Source organism: Dreissena polymorpha, chromosome 5, assembly GCF_020536995.1.
Source record: "Dreissena polymorpha isolate Duluth1 chromosome 5, UMN_Dpol_1.0, whole genome shotgun sequence".
In the NCBI taxonomy this organism is placed as follows: Eukaryota; Metazoa; Mollusca; class Bivalvia; order Myida; family Dreissenidae; genus Dreissena; species Dreissena polymorpha.
Genome location: NC_068359.1, coordinates 13,111,299 through 13,125,754, shown reverse-complemented (window position 1 = coordinate 13,125,754; position 14,456 = coordinate 13,111,299). Strand labels below are relative to the sequence as shown.

At 35.8% G+C, this 14,456-nt stretch overlaps 2 protein-coding genes across 2 annotated transcripts in view; both read right to left on the bottom strand.

Moving 5' to 3' along the window:
- Nucleotides 1–3,519: 3,519 nt before the first annotated feature.
- On the bottom strand, nt 3,520–4,639 carry LOC127881445 (arginine/serine-rich coiled-coil protein 2-like). The gene is made up of 2 exons (XM_052429340.1): nt 4,628–4,639; nt 3,520–4,098 (listed from the first exon to the last, which is right to left on the bottom strand). The coding sequence occupies exons 1-2, from the start codon at nt 4,637–4,639 to the stop codon at nt 3,520–3,522; spliced, it is 591 nt and encodes a 196-aa protein (XP_052285300.1).
- A 376-nt stretch (nt 4,640–5,015) lies between these two features.
- The window catches only part of LOC127881846 (aromatic-L-amino-acid decarboxylase-like), a 38,615-nt gene continuing 29,174 nt past the window's right edge, over nt 5,016–14,456 (bottom strand). Inside the window, exons 14-15 of the mRNA XM_052429996.1 lie at nt 6,955–7,056; nt 5,016–6,493 (exon numbers count right to left, since the gene is read on the bottom strand). Coding sequence (XP_052285956.1) covers nt 5,999–6,493; nt 6,955–7,056 — 597 coding nt within the window. The 3' untranslated portion in view covers nt 5,016–5,998. The remainder of the gene's footprint in view (nt 6,494–6,954; nt 7,057–14,456) is intronic.

The following is a 14,456-nucleotide window of genomic DNA, read 5'->3' as shown; positions in this document are numbered from 1 at the left end:
GACGGGTCAAAGAAAGCGTAAAAAAATAGTTTATAATAGTCAATCGATAATTCACGTCAGATGCGTTGTAAACATATCGTCTATTTCACTTGTTGATAGTTTTTGTGTTGGAATCACAAAATCTGCATGTTTGTCTCTTTTGTCTCATTTCGTCCCTGTAATAGAAAAAAATGGATTTTATAAGGAATAAAAGGCATTGTATAATAAACGGCACTGTATCGTATTTATTAGGCATTGAATCGCGATATATACATTGTTGTGGTATTATATGCGATGGTTTTACACACGTGTGTTTCCGTTAATATTAATAGTGATTTAGTTTGCTAGATGCTGCAACTCGTTATCATTATAAGGTATGATTCTTTACATTCGGACCAATACAAGCTACACGTAAAAATAATTTTAAAAATCAAAATAACTGACCCTGTATGAACAACATCAAAACGAACAGGATCTTGCAAAAGGTCGTGACTGGTATCAGTCAGGGCGTCATCTTGCTCAAAACCTAATTTTAATTATATAAGAGAGTATAAACGATTTCAGTGTCGACGTTTTATAATTGCAATCTTTACATGTGAATGTGAACGATATACTTACAACGAATTGTATCGTATATGGCATTATATATCAAATATGTAGTTAAATTAATAACTAACAACTGTACCAGGGTGCAGGATCAATGGGGTTTACACACGGGCTGGATAGAATAAAAAACTACAGTTAAGAACTTTGTAACTTTTAACAATTGTTGACAATATTTTATGAACGAGTAGGTTTTTATGATTTAGAGTGAGTTTTATTTATCAGATTTCATCAATTATTCACACAACATTGTACGGAACCAATATACACATACATGAAATGTGGATTAATCCTCGAGACAACACCAGAAAACACAAGTATATTACAACGCCCCGCATAGTTGCACAGTGAACCTTTCCAGAAACAATAGGTACAGGATTCCTCATTAATCGATGCGTATGATTATATACCATTTAAAACGAAGGATTGTCCCAACTTTACTCAAATTGTTTTTGCGTTATATGATATATTTATCTTATAGGAAAATAATTTCAAACAAAGAAACTATAGATATAGATTCCATCACTTCACAATGTTATCGATTTTTCAAATAACCTGTAAAAAAGGAATTGCGTTTGAAAACTTTGAGCGTGATAGTTATAGTTAATGACCTTACTTAGGTAATTTCAATTGCATGTTCGACTCTAAGGAAATGCTGTTGTTTCTATACAAACGTTTTTAAACACTTCATCAAATTATTAAATGAACGAGATTGCCAAACTATCACAAGATACGCCCGTTTGAAGGTTTCGGACAACTTGATACAATGGTGATTGTTTTAAACGCTCTAAGTGACCCTGTGACCTATTTTTTGAACCAGCATGACCTATATTTGAACTTGACCTAGATATCATCTAGACACAACTTCTGACCATATTTGGTAAAGATCGGATGAAAACTACTTCAATTAGAGAGCGGACGACATCCGAAATCCTTGAGATGCACAAAGTGACCCCCGTGACCGAGATTTTGACCCAGCATGACCCATATTCGAGCTTGACCTAAATATCGTCTCAATACAACTTCTGACCAAATTTGGTAACGATCGGGTGAAAACTACTTCAATTAGAGAGCGGACACCATGCTAAATCCTTGAAATGCACTAAGTGACCTCGTGACCTAGTTTTTGACCCTCATGACCCATATTTGAACCTGACCTACTTATCATCCTGACACAACATCTAATCAAATTTGGTGAAGATTGGATGAAAACTAATTGAATTAGAGAGCGGACACCATGCTAAATGCTTGAAATGCACTAAGTGACCTCGTGTCCTAGTTTTTGACCCAGTATGACCCATAATTAAACTTTACCTAGATATCATTTAGACATAAATTCTAACCAAATTTGGTGAAGATCGGATGGGATGAAAACTACTTCAATTAGAGAGCGGACACCATTCTTAATCCTTAAATGCACTACGTGACCCCGTGACCTAATTTTTGACCCGGCATGACCCATATTCAAACTTAAACTAGACTTTTGTCTAGATACAACTTCTGACCAAGTTTGGTGAAGATCGGATGAAAACTATTTGAATTAGAGAGCGGACACTGCTGTGGACACCGACGCCACCGCCCGCCGCCGCCGACCGCTCGCCGCCCGCCAAGGGTGAATCTATAAAACGTCCCGTTTTGAAAACGGGCGTTTAAAAATGATCGTCTTAAATGTCTCTGAAAAGTTTGGATTTCGTACAACTAACTCATATAGGTTTTGAAGCAGGTTGATACCTTGAAGTACGTCAAAAAATTGACCGTGCTCTGTGAAAAGGGTTTTTATGCAAGTACGTAATGTGTTGTCCCATATTAGCCTGTGCAGTCCACACTAGCTGATCATGGACGACACTTTCCGCTTTTATAATATATTTCGTTTAAAGAAAGTCTCTGGTTAGAAAATATGTAGTTTAGGCGGAAAGTGTCGTTCCTGATTAGCCTGTGTGCACTGCGTTAAACCCATTTTCACAAAGCGCGGCTAATTAAAAATGTATTTAGAATATGCTTTCATTTAAATCATCCCCCTTTAAGGTGATGATTAAGTTTCACTGTTTCGTAAATGATGCCCCAATCGCTAACGTATTAATGTCGTTTTACAAAAGGAACTTCGAATTATGTAAATTTCGTCTTAAAGCCAATTAATAATTGCGTTCATTAAAAAAATTAAAGGATGGTTTAAATATTTCATTCACAATTTATAATCAATATATTTAGTGTAAGGAAAATTTATAAATTGCGTAGTTCTTATAATTATTACCACGGCTTTATTAGAAAATATGTATATACGCGTTTAATATTAATTCCGTGATTGACTTTGATGATAAGTTGCAATTTCTGAAGATTCATTTTGATATGAGTGTAATTAAATTCATTTTATATAATCACCAGAAAAAAGATCAACGATATTTTGTGTCATCCCTCGTATAAGGCACTCCATATAGCGCGACTGGTCGATACGTGTATCTTTATTAATCTCTTGTAATATGTATAGTGTTCTGCTGAACAACTATTGTTTGCACATATGTTTCCACATAATAAGTTATATATTTGTTGCAAAACAACAAAGACATTGTGTTTTAGAATATAAGAACAGCTTTTTGGTACGCATATCTGCGCTTTAAATTGGTAACATTTTGAAATTACAAAATTTTGCCACAAAACCTTTAAATTAAAAGTTTACTACTGAAGTCGATTCAAGTATTTTTCAATTAACTATATAATGGTCACGCGTACATGTAAACGGATATAAACCAAGCAGATATCGGGATATATTATATGTTCTGCAGGGGGTTCTAATGGATGATTTCTGCAGTGCATGATGATTTCTTAACTGACAGGGTGTTTGCTCTGACTGATGATTTCTTCTCTGACTGATGACTTCTTCTCTGACTGATGATTTCTTCTCTGACTGATTATTTCTTCTCTGACTGATGATTTCTGCTCTTACTGATTTCCTCTCTGACTGATGATTTCTGCTCTGACTGATGATTTCTTCTCCGACTGATGATTTCTTCTCTGACTGATGATTTCTGCTCTGACTGATGATTTCTGCTCTGACCGATGATTTCTGCTCTGACTGATGATTTCTCCTTTGACTGATGCTTTCAGCTCTGACTGATGGTTTCTTCTCCGACTGATGATTTCTTCTCTGACCAATGATTTCTGCTGACTGATTTCCTCTCTTACTGATGATTTCAGCTCTGACTGATAATTTCTGCTCTGACTGATGATTTCTTCTCCGACTGATGATTTCTTCTCTGACCGATGATTTCTGCTCTGACTGATTTCCTCTCTGACTGATGATTTCTGCTCTGACTGATAATTTCTGCTCTGACTGATGATTTCTTCTCTAACCGATGATTTATTCTCTGACTGATGATTTTCTGCTCTGACGAATTTCTTCTCTGACTGATGCTTTCTGCTCTGATTGATAATTTCTGCTCTGTCTGAGAATTTCTTTTCTGACTGATGATTTCTCCTCTGACTGATGATTTCAGCTCTTACTGATAATTTCTTCTCTGTCTGATGCTTTCAGCTCTGACTGATGCTTTCAGCTCTGACTGATGATTTCTTCTCTGACTGATGATTTCTTTTCTGACTGATGCTTTCAGCTCTGACTGATGATTTCTTCTATGACTGATGATTTCTTTTCTGACTGATGCTTTCAGCTCTGATTGATGCTTTCAGCTCTGACTGATGATTTCTTCTCTGACTGATGATTTCTTTTCTGACTGATGCTTCCTACTCTGACTGATGATTTCTTCTCTGACTGATGATTTTTCCTCTGACTGATGATTTCTGATCTCACAGGTGCTTTCAGCTCTGACTGGTGATTTCTGCTCTGATTGATAATTTCTCCTCTGACTGATAATTTCTGCTCTGACTGATAATTTCTTCTCTGACTGATGATTTCTACTCTGACTGATGATTTCTGCTCTGTCTGATAATTTCTGGTCTGACTGATAATTTCTGCTCTGACTGATGATTTCTGCTCTGACTGATAATTTCAGCTCGGATGATTTCTTCTCTGACTGATAAGTTCTGCTCTAACTGATGCTTTCATCTCTGACTGATGATTTCTTCTCTGACTGATGATTTCTCCTCTGACTAATGATTTCTGCTCTAACTGATGATTTCAGCTCTGACTTATTAGTTCTTCTCTGACTGATGATTTCTTCTCTAACTGATGATTTCTCCTTTGACTAATGATTTCTGCTCTAACTGATGCTTTCAGCTCTGACTTATGATTTCTTCTCTGACTGATGATTTCTTCTCTGACTGATGATTTCTGATCTTACGGATGTGTTCTGCTCCGATTGATGATTTATGTTCTGACAAATGAAGATGCATTACATTTGTTTTGACGGACTGCAACTTAATTTTTTCTCAGTTTTGTTTGTTGTCATTTTTCGGAAAAATAAAACGACTTCAAACAAAAGTTTACTTACAAATATTTATATTTTGCTAAATATGTGAAATATACATTTGCATTGCGAACAGTACAGAAATATGCGTAAGCCAATTTCTGAAAATCGAAGATGATGTTTCTAAGCATGCATGATTCAGCAGATAAGCTATGTAATAATAATACATCACGTTTTCAACTCGATTAAAATAGTATGTTGCACTGCAGCTTATTTCAGGCAAATTATCTTAATATAAATCAATGCAAATCAAAGTTTAAGACCACACGATGTCAAGATGACTGTAACAGTTCAATGCGTTAAACAAGTCTTTATATTTAGCAAGTAATCACTTGCATTGGAACGAGCAGTTTAGCGTCTTGTAAATCATGACAAATACGTGTATTTTAACCCATGTATGCCTAGTAGACTATCCCGACCTTCGTAATTGGATCAATGTATTTCCAAAATTAGGGATGTATAGTATATTTATTTCTATATATGGAATATTTTTTACAGAAATTCCTTTAAGCAAACAGCGCAGACCCTGATGAGACGCCGCATCATGCGGCGTTTCATCTGAGTCTACGATGTTTGCCAATGCCTTTTTTTCTAGACGATAGGCATAAATGGGTTAAAAGCAATTCCGTCTATTTTCATTGTACGAAAGTCACACTCCAACATGAATGATAAAAAAATGACCATGACGGCTGTAAATAACGTATTTTTCCATTTCCGGCTCAGAAGCAAACTGTAAATTGCTAAATGAAGCAAGCGCAAAACCTAAACAGCAAGCGAGTTATTATATTTGCTGCTAATCAGTATGCTTTTTTTGGAAATGAAGCCTTTATAACTTGAATACATAAATAAGTCATTGAATTGTTTAATCTGCTTAGGGACTATACATGGGTCAAAGTGCGTATCTCAAAAATTAAGGGTTAAGTGTTCCTACTTGACGATTTTGGTCAAGAAGTGTGTGGACAATAATTAAACAACACAATGAATACATAATTCCAACGTCATTTCTTTCGTGAAAACCTTGGCTCAGTACCGCCGTCAAGCAAATCTGACGCGCTGTGTATCTGGCGTCTTCCGTCCATACTCAACGCCTTCAGCAGCTTCCGGTTGAAACCCTTCGGATCAGACACCATTCGGTGGAACAAATTCCGGCGCTCGCACGCACGACGAAGGTTTACCCTCTGCTGGTCGAAGATAAGATCGGTGTTAAACAACTCGCGGTCAAATACCTCGTCTTCGCTTTCGGTTTCCGACAGTTCCAGCGTCTCCATTCGTTCCAGACCGCCTGGTCTCTCTAGTTCAAATTTGGATGACATCAGCGTCTCGGTGGCCTCTGTTATCACCTCCCAGGCGTATTTGATGTCATTTTCGTCGGCGTTTTCGGCGCAAATGGCGAATCTGATAACGAAGTTCTCGTTTACCAGAGCCGGTACCATGTGCAACTTTCTTGATTCGTTTATTTTCTTCAACAGCCTTTGGGTGAGCGCGTTTGGTCCCTGTAAAGACATATGCGAATGGTTAGGTAATATGTTGTATTGTTGATATATAGGGACCCAGAGAAACGGGTTGCAGAAACATGTTGTTTCAATCTGCATGTTTTGTCAGTTTAAAGTCGCATGAATAAGCACATGAAAAGTATAAGTGACATGTAAGAACGATTTACATTGTACATTAAATTAAAAAAGAAAGCTAATGAATGAATGGAGTGTACATACTCTGTCGAATTTAACCCATTTATGCCTAGCGTCTAGAAAAAAGATATTTGCAAACAGCGTAGACCCTGATGCGGCGTCTAATCAGGGTCTGCGCTGTTTTCTTAAAGGAATTTTTGTGATAAATATTCTAAATATAGAAATAAATGTACTAGACATCCCTAATTTTGGAAATGAATTGATCCAATTTAGAAGGATGGGAGAGTCCACTAGACATAAATGGGTTAAGTTCATCCATGGTTTACCTTTATCCTGAAGCATACCAGACCCATCGTCACTTTTCCGATGACCTCAAACAAATCGTCATTTCGTACATACTCTTCGAAAATTTTCGCAAGCTGCACATGCTGAAATTATATATGGGCCGTGCTCTGTGAAATGGGGGTTTAATGTATGTGCGTAAAGTGTCGTCCCATGCCCAGATTAGCCTGTGCAGTCCTCACAGGCTTATTAGGGACGACACTTTACGCCTAAATTGGATTTTTGCTAAGAAGATACTTCATTTAAACGAAAAATGTCATACAAGCGTAAAGTGTCGTCCCTGATTATCCGGTGCGGACTGCACAGGCTAATCTGGGACGACACTTTAAGCACATGCATTATGTCCCAATAACTTGCACGACACTTGTCAAATTAATCAGAAACGTGCGTTAATTAAGTGTCAACAACTCTTGCATAAATTGAATAGAGCACGTAAGCATAAAGCCGAAAGGTTATGATTATGAAAAAGACAATGGCAACAAAAAGCTGGTTTTCTTCTGAAGTATGTATTAATATGAATAAATACATGTTTATGTGACATAACACATAATTTTATACAAAAGTATAAATGTGTCGTGTTCTGAGAAAACTGGGCATAATACATGTGCGTGAAGTGTCGTCCCATATTAGCCTGTGAAGTCCGCACAGGCTAATCAGGGACGACACTGTCCGCTTTTATGACAGTTTTCGTTTAAATGAAGTCTCTTCTTAGCTACAAAATCCAGTTTAGGCGGAAAGTTATGGCGCACCAAAGGGGTCGAAACTTTAACTTCTGCTCGAGCAGAAAAAAATGCTGCTCGAGCAGCATTAAAATGCTGCTCGAGCAGGATATTGCTGCTCGAGCAGCAATTTACTGGTCGAGCAGCATTTCAATGCTGCTTGAGCAGCAAAATTCCTGCTCGAGCAGCAATATGCTGCTCGAGCAGCATTTATTTTTAGAATAAGCCATTGAACCCGTCAGCCAATCAAATTTGAGCTTACAAACGGACGACATTAGCTATCTCTACGGAAACGAAATAGACCGGTGAAGCGTCAATAACAGTCAATATTGTCAGATCGTGAGATTTGACGATTTTCACAGTACCCTCGTGATATTGCTCCGATCAGTTGCCGTGAAAAATGTCAGATTGATGAAAAATAATATTTAACGCATTGTTGTTTCAATTCAACTTAATTTCGCGTTTTAACAGCTCGCAGTTATTTTCGGACATCTTTTTTTTCGGACGTTGAACCTAAACACATTGTTCACAACAAAGATATCAAAACAGTAGTTCTAACACCATGCAAACATTTGAATTTTAAAACGATTTTCGTTTTAAATGCTATATATATCGATGATGTACATGCATTACGTTGTAAAGAAATATGGTAATGCTTAATTTACAGTCATGAGTGTTGCAGTTTTTTAATACAAAGATATAGCATTGATTTAAGAAAATACTTTCAGATTATATATATATATATATATATATATATATATATATATATATATATATATATATATATATATATATTATTTCACCTTAAAAAAGTTAAAAACTGATTATGAACCAAATTCAGTTCCACAAATGTTTAATCCCAATCGGTGTTTTTATCATTATTTTAGCTAATTCACATGTACACTCAATTCAGGAAAACTATTGTATTATATTTCACACAATCATATTTACCACTATCATCATTTATTTAACATGTCAATAAGCTCGATTGGTAATTGTCGGTTCGGCTTGGGCAATGCTTTAAAGTACCCCGTGTACTCTTAAGTATACTTTAATGTACCCCGGGTACGCTAAATATTCTTAAACGTACCGTTGGTCTGTCTGTCAGTGCAGTCACTCACAAACTTTTCAGTGCTTTATCTCAGAAATTCAATATAAGTTTTCAACATGAAACTTTATGGGTGTATAAATATAGCTGAGGAGAGGTGCCATGCACAAGAACCATAACCCGTCGCTTTCTGAAATAAGAGTTATTTCGCTTTGTTGTTTTTGTATGATGTAACTAGGGCTATATCTCAGATACTATACAAGATTTTAACATGAAACTTCATGGGTGTATAATTATCAATGCACAAGAACCATAACCGTATACTTTCTTACGTAACTGTTATTGCCCTTTCTTGTTATTGTTATTTTATGATGTAACTTTTTAGGGCTATATCTCATTTATAGAACCATGCATAAGAACTACAACCCTTCACTTTCTTATATAAGAGTTATTGCCCTTTGTTGTTTTTATATGATGAAACTTTTCAGGGCTTTATCTCAGAAACTATAAATACAAGATTTCAACATGAAATTTCATGGGTGTATAATTGTCAATGAGAATAAGTGCCATGCACAAAAAACATAACCCTAGTACATATGTACATGTCTGATGTTACTTTACAGGACTATATCACAGATACTATACACGATTTAAAGATGAAATTTAATGGATGTTAAGATATCAATGAGATGAGGTGTCATGCACAAAATCTATAACCCTACACTTTCTTAAATAAGAGTTATTGCCAATTGTTTTTTTTATGTTGTTACTTTTAAATAAGTGAGATAAGGGTACAACCCTTCAAATAAACTTTTCTGTTAGTTCTGCACCCATCAATAATCAAAATTTATTTGGCGGGGGATATCAATTAAACGAATTTGCTTATTATTAGTCTCAACGTTGAAAAAGACTTAATATTTTAAGTAGCAATGAGAATATAAGACACAACAGACTCATCAGTCATCAGTATTATGTTAACATATCTTTAGTCAGTTACTTAACTAGGGCAAATAAAGTTGAAGTTTATCAGGTGGTCTAAAAGTCCTCACCGCCTAGCAGATAAGTCTACAAAGTATTTTAAAACCGGTTCATGAACATGAAATGATAAGTCATTTACGCCATCGGGATTATTTATTTTAAGTCAATATGTTTTTGGAATCTTAAGGCACTCATTGAAAAATACACCACTACATAAATAAATATCTAGGTCAATTGTGATTCTGTCAAGCAATGATTATCATATCAATTATTATCTCCAGAGTTATTCTTTTTTTGTTGCACTTATCATAATCTAACCATCTGCATTATTTTTGCCAAACAGGTGGTTTTGCAATCTGAGCACCACAATCATCAATATTTTTGTGTGGATATAAAGATGTTATAAAAATGTAGGATTTAAAACCTTCAGTTTTATTGTGCTGTACTTGTTTAGGAGATGTGTAATACCAACTGGCTACTTCTGTTTTCAGAACTAAAAGGCACAGAAGGATTTTATTAATATTTTGTTGAGTTCTCAGATTAATCGAGCCCAAAGCACTTCCTGCTACAAAACATATTTTCGAGCAACAACACATATTGATAATATCCATTTTAATGCCGTGCGGGTCTTTACAGTGGAGTGATCGAGTCACACAGATATGTTTGCCGCACTCCATGAATCAGAAGTCTGCGTCTCACGACTAGTCTTGATAAGCTGAATCATGGGCCTGTCGCAACATTGTGGGATGCTTTTTCATGACCATACATTTGGCAGTCTGGAAATAAAGTAAAAGTCATTCATACTTAGCTTAAAAAACAACAACATTTGTTTGCAATAAGAAAAGCATATATTCACTAGATTAAGTGTTCACAAAAAATACTATTTCTGAAAATAAAATTGCAAGAACGATAGTTTTACAGTGAAAAGTATTCATGTTTTATGCATCATAAATATACAATCACATGAAGACACTGAAAAACAACTTTTCATACAAAATAATATAATGGAGCAAAGAGAATGCTATTTTTCATTATATGACACATTAATAAATTAAAATATGAGTAATCTTCTTGTTTAACCTTTTTTCAGGGTTATTTGACAAAAGTGGGACTCTATAACACAGTTTGATATTACATATGAAATATCGTGTCCTTTATAAATTAAAAGAAAATGCAAGGCTCTAAAAACCAATGCACCAACAGAAAGGTACGATGATTATATTCTACATTCTCCCATTATTTTGTTGAATAAACGTTAATGCAAATCTTTACTAAGCAAACTATAGCTTTGTCACAGACGTGACAAATACCCCCACATGCCGCATTGACACAGACTATTTTGAATGCTGTCTTCACAAAACAAGAGAATCAAATTTATGGCGATTTTTAAGAATGATAATGCCATTATCATTTATGGCCATTTCGACCTTTGAACTCTTGAATTCTTTAGCATGACATGCAGTCCAAATTTATGGCCATTTTTTTTACTTTTGAACTCCAAGTGTGACCTAGACCTTGGAGTCATCAACATAATTCTTTCGCATGACACATCGTCAATCACTGTGAACAAATGAACCATGTATTTTTAAAATCTCACAATAAATGACATAGTTATGGCTCGAACAAGATCATTTATGGCCAATTTTGACCTTTGAACTCACAGTGTGACCTTGACGTTGCAGATATAGACTTAATTCTTTTGCGCGACACACCGTCCAATAATGGTGAACAAATGTGCCAAATGATTTTAAAATCTCACAAGAACAACATAGTTATGGCCTGGACAAGCTCATTTATGGCCTTTTTTAACCTTTGAACTCAAAGTGTGACCTTGATCTTGGAGTTATCGACGTAATTCTTTCGCGCCACACACCGTCCAATGATGGTGAACAAATGTGCCAAATGATTTTAAAATCTCACAATGAATGACATAGTTATTGCCCAGACAAGCTCATTTATGGCCATTTTTAATCTTTGAACTCAAAGTGTGACCTTGACCTTCGAGATATTGAAGTAATTCTTTCGCGCGACACACCGTCACATGATGGTGAACAAATTTGCCAAATGATTTTAAAATCTCACAATAAATGATAAAGTTATGGCCCGGACAAGCATTTGACCCTTGAACTCCAAGTGTGACCTTGATCTTGGAGATATCAACATACTTTTTCACGCAACACACCGTTCCATGATGGTGAACAAATGTACCAAGTTATTTAAAAATCTAACGATTAATGACATAGTTATGGTCCGGACAAACTTTCGGTTTAAAACACACTAAGTGACCTCGTGACCTAGTTTTTGACCCAGCATGACCCATATTCAAACTTGGCCTAAACATCATCAAGATACAACTTGTGACCAAGTTTGGTGAAGATCGGATGAAATTTCGGGACAGACCGACAAACCGACCGACAGTACGACAAAGTGACTCCTATATAGAAATATAAAGCTAATTTATTACCATCAATGCAAACACTCCACAGCTGTTTCCATGGCGCTGTTTGTTGCAAGGTGGCGCTTTGAACTCTGAACTGAATTTTTTCCAAGCCATCGTTCACAATTTGCGCTCGTTGACACATGAACTGGCTGCAACAAATATTTTGTTGGTAAAAATCAACAAAAATCATGTGCCTATATACTTAAGTGGTACTTTATCTATACCAAATTGTTTTGGTAATCAGTTTTCAAACATATATATATATATATATGTGAATCTCTTAACACATTATTGGAAACACATAAGTGTGAGAGATAGGACACAATAATAAATAAGAATGAACTAAGAAAGCAAGCTTAAATTTATATATAGCCTATCATTTTTAAAGTGTTGGTGGTCATAACAATTTAATATTTAAGATAAAGATCCAAATATAGAAAACAAATAAGATTTACAAAGTTTTTTGAATATCTTGTTTGGTATATTGCCTGATGAATGATAACTGGAACTGGCCAAAAAAGCTCCCTAAATGTGACCTTTGATCTCTTGTTAACGCATGCGCTGCAGCTTCTCAACATGGAGAACATATGTGGTAAGCTATATTAAAAATGGCATATTCAATTATCGAATCACAGTTTGGATAAGCTCAGAGACACACATAAAATGCACATACACCAGCTGCTACTGTGACTGCTATATCAAGCAGGTAAGACAAACAAGATGCGTTTGTGAAACACAATGTCCCCCTATATGACGTTTGACCTTGAAGGATGACCTTGACCTTAACCCTTCACCACTCAAAATGTGCAGCTCCATGAGATACACATGCATTTAAAATATAAAATTGCTAGCTTCAATATTGCAGAAGTGACATTGCATGAGCAATTTTGACCATATATTTGACCTTGAAGGATGACCTTGACCTTGACCTTTCACCACTCAAAATGTGCAGCTCCATGAGATACACATGCGTGCCAAATATCAAGTTGCTATCTTCAATATTGCAAAAGTATTCATAAAATAAGCGATTTGGGCCACATATATTTGACCTCTGACCTTGAAGGATGACCTTAACTTTGACCTTTCACCACTCAAAATGTGCAGCTCCATGAGATACATATGCATGCCAAATATCAAGTTGCTATCTTCAATATTGCAAAAGTTATTGCAAATGTTAAAGTTGGCGCAAACAGACCAACCAACCAACAGACAGGGCAAAAAGAATATGTCCCCCACTACTATAGTGGGGGACATAAAAATGAATTACAGCTTTGAACCTTACCAGAACAAATCGAACAATGCCTTGTTGTTACCACCCAACGAGTCGTAAATGGTTACAGTCCTGGACATAACACTTGCAAACAGCAAAACCCAGTGATTGTTGCCTTTACATTGTGGCAGCATAAGTAGATCATACATATTGAAGTCCACCTACAAAATGTGAAATTATAATGTACCTTAAACAATGTATACATTACTAAACAGTGAGAAATTTGCTCAAATTACTTCAAAGAAGTATAGTGGCATGCTAGAATCAAGTACAGTTTAAGTTAACAATAAAACAAAAGATTGTCAGGCAATATGGTACTCCTGGAACAACTTTGTAGAGGTCATCATTTGAAAAGAACATGTAGAATTTATGAAGAACCACCACTTTTACATAAAAATTCATGTCATGTAAAACGAAGACTTTGGCATTCATATCTCACAGACATATCAAGTCATTACCACTGCCACCTTCATCAACATAATTATTGGACACATAGAGAACTACTATATCTCACTACATACAAAATGTGGTAGCCCTAGATCCTACAGTTAAGGACAAGGACGCACGCAGGCACGGACGGACGCACGCATGACGGACACAGGACTATGACATACGCCTCGCTGGCCTTTGGCCAGTGGAGCTAAAAATCAATTAAGGAAGGGAGGGAGCACCCCTCACTAACCCAACCATAAAGGCCCCTGGGCATCTGAAATATGACCACAAGCACTAATAATCATATAATAATGATAAAACCCGGTCACCACTACAATTGTTATGATTGCGAGATATAATGTAAACATTTGCATTACAGGTCAATCTTTTTTCTTCAAGCCCAACACAAAATAACAATGCAAAATTAAAGTTTTAAAGGTTTTCAATGGGTACAAATAGGGTATTTATCTGGACATTGGAAACGTTGAAATACATGAAAATATCATCAAACAACTTAAATGTATTTCATTGTTAAAATATGTTTTTCTTGATTTTTCTCCAAACTTTACACAAATATGGGTGATTTCAAAAATATAAAC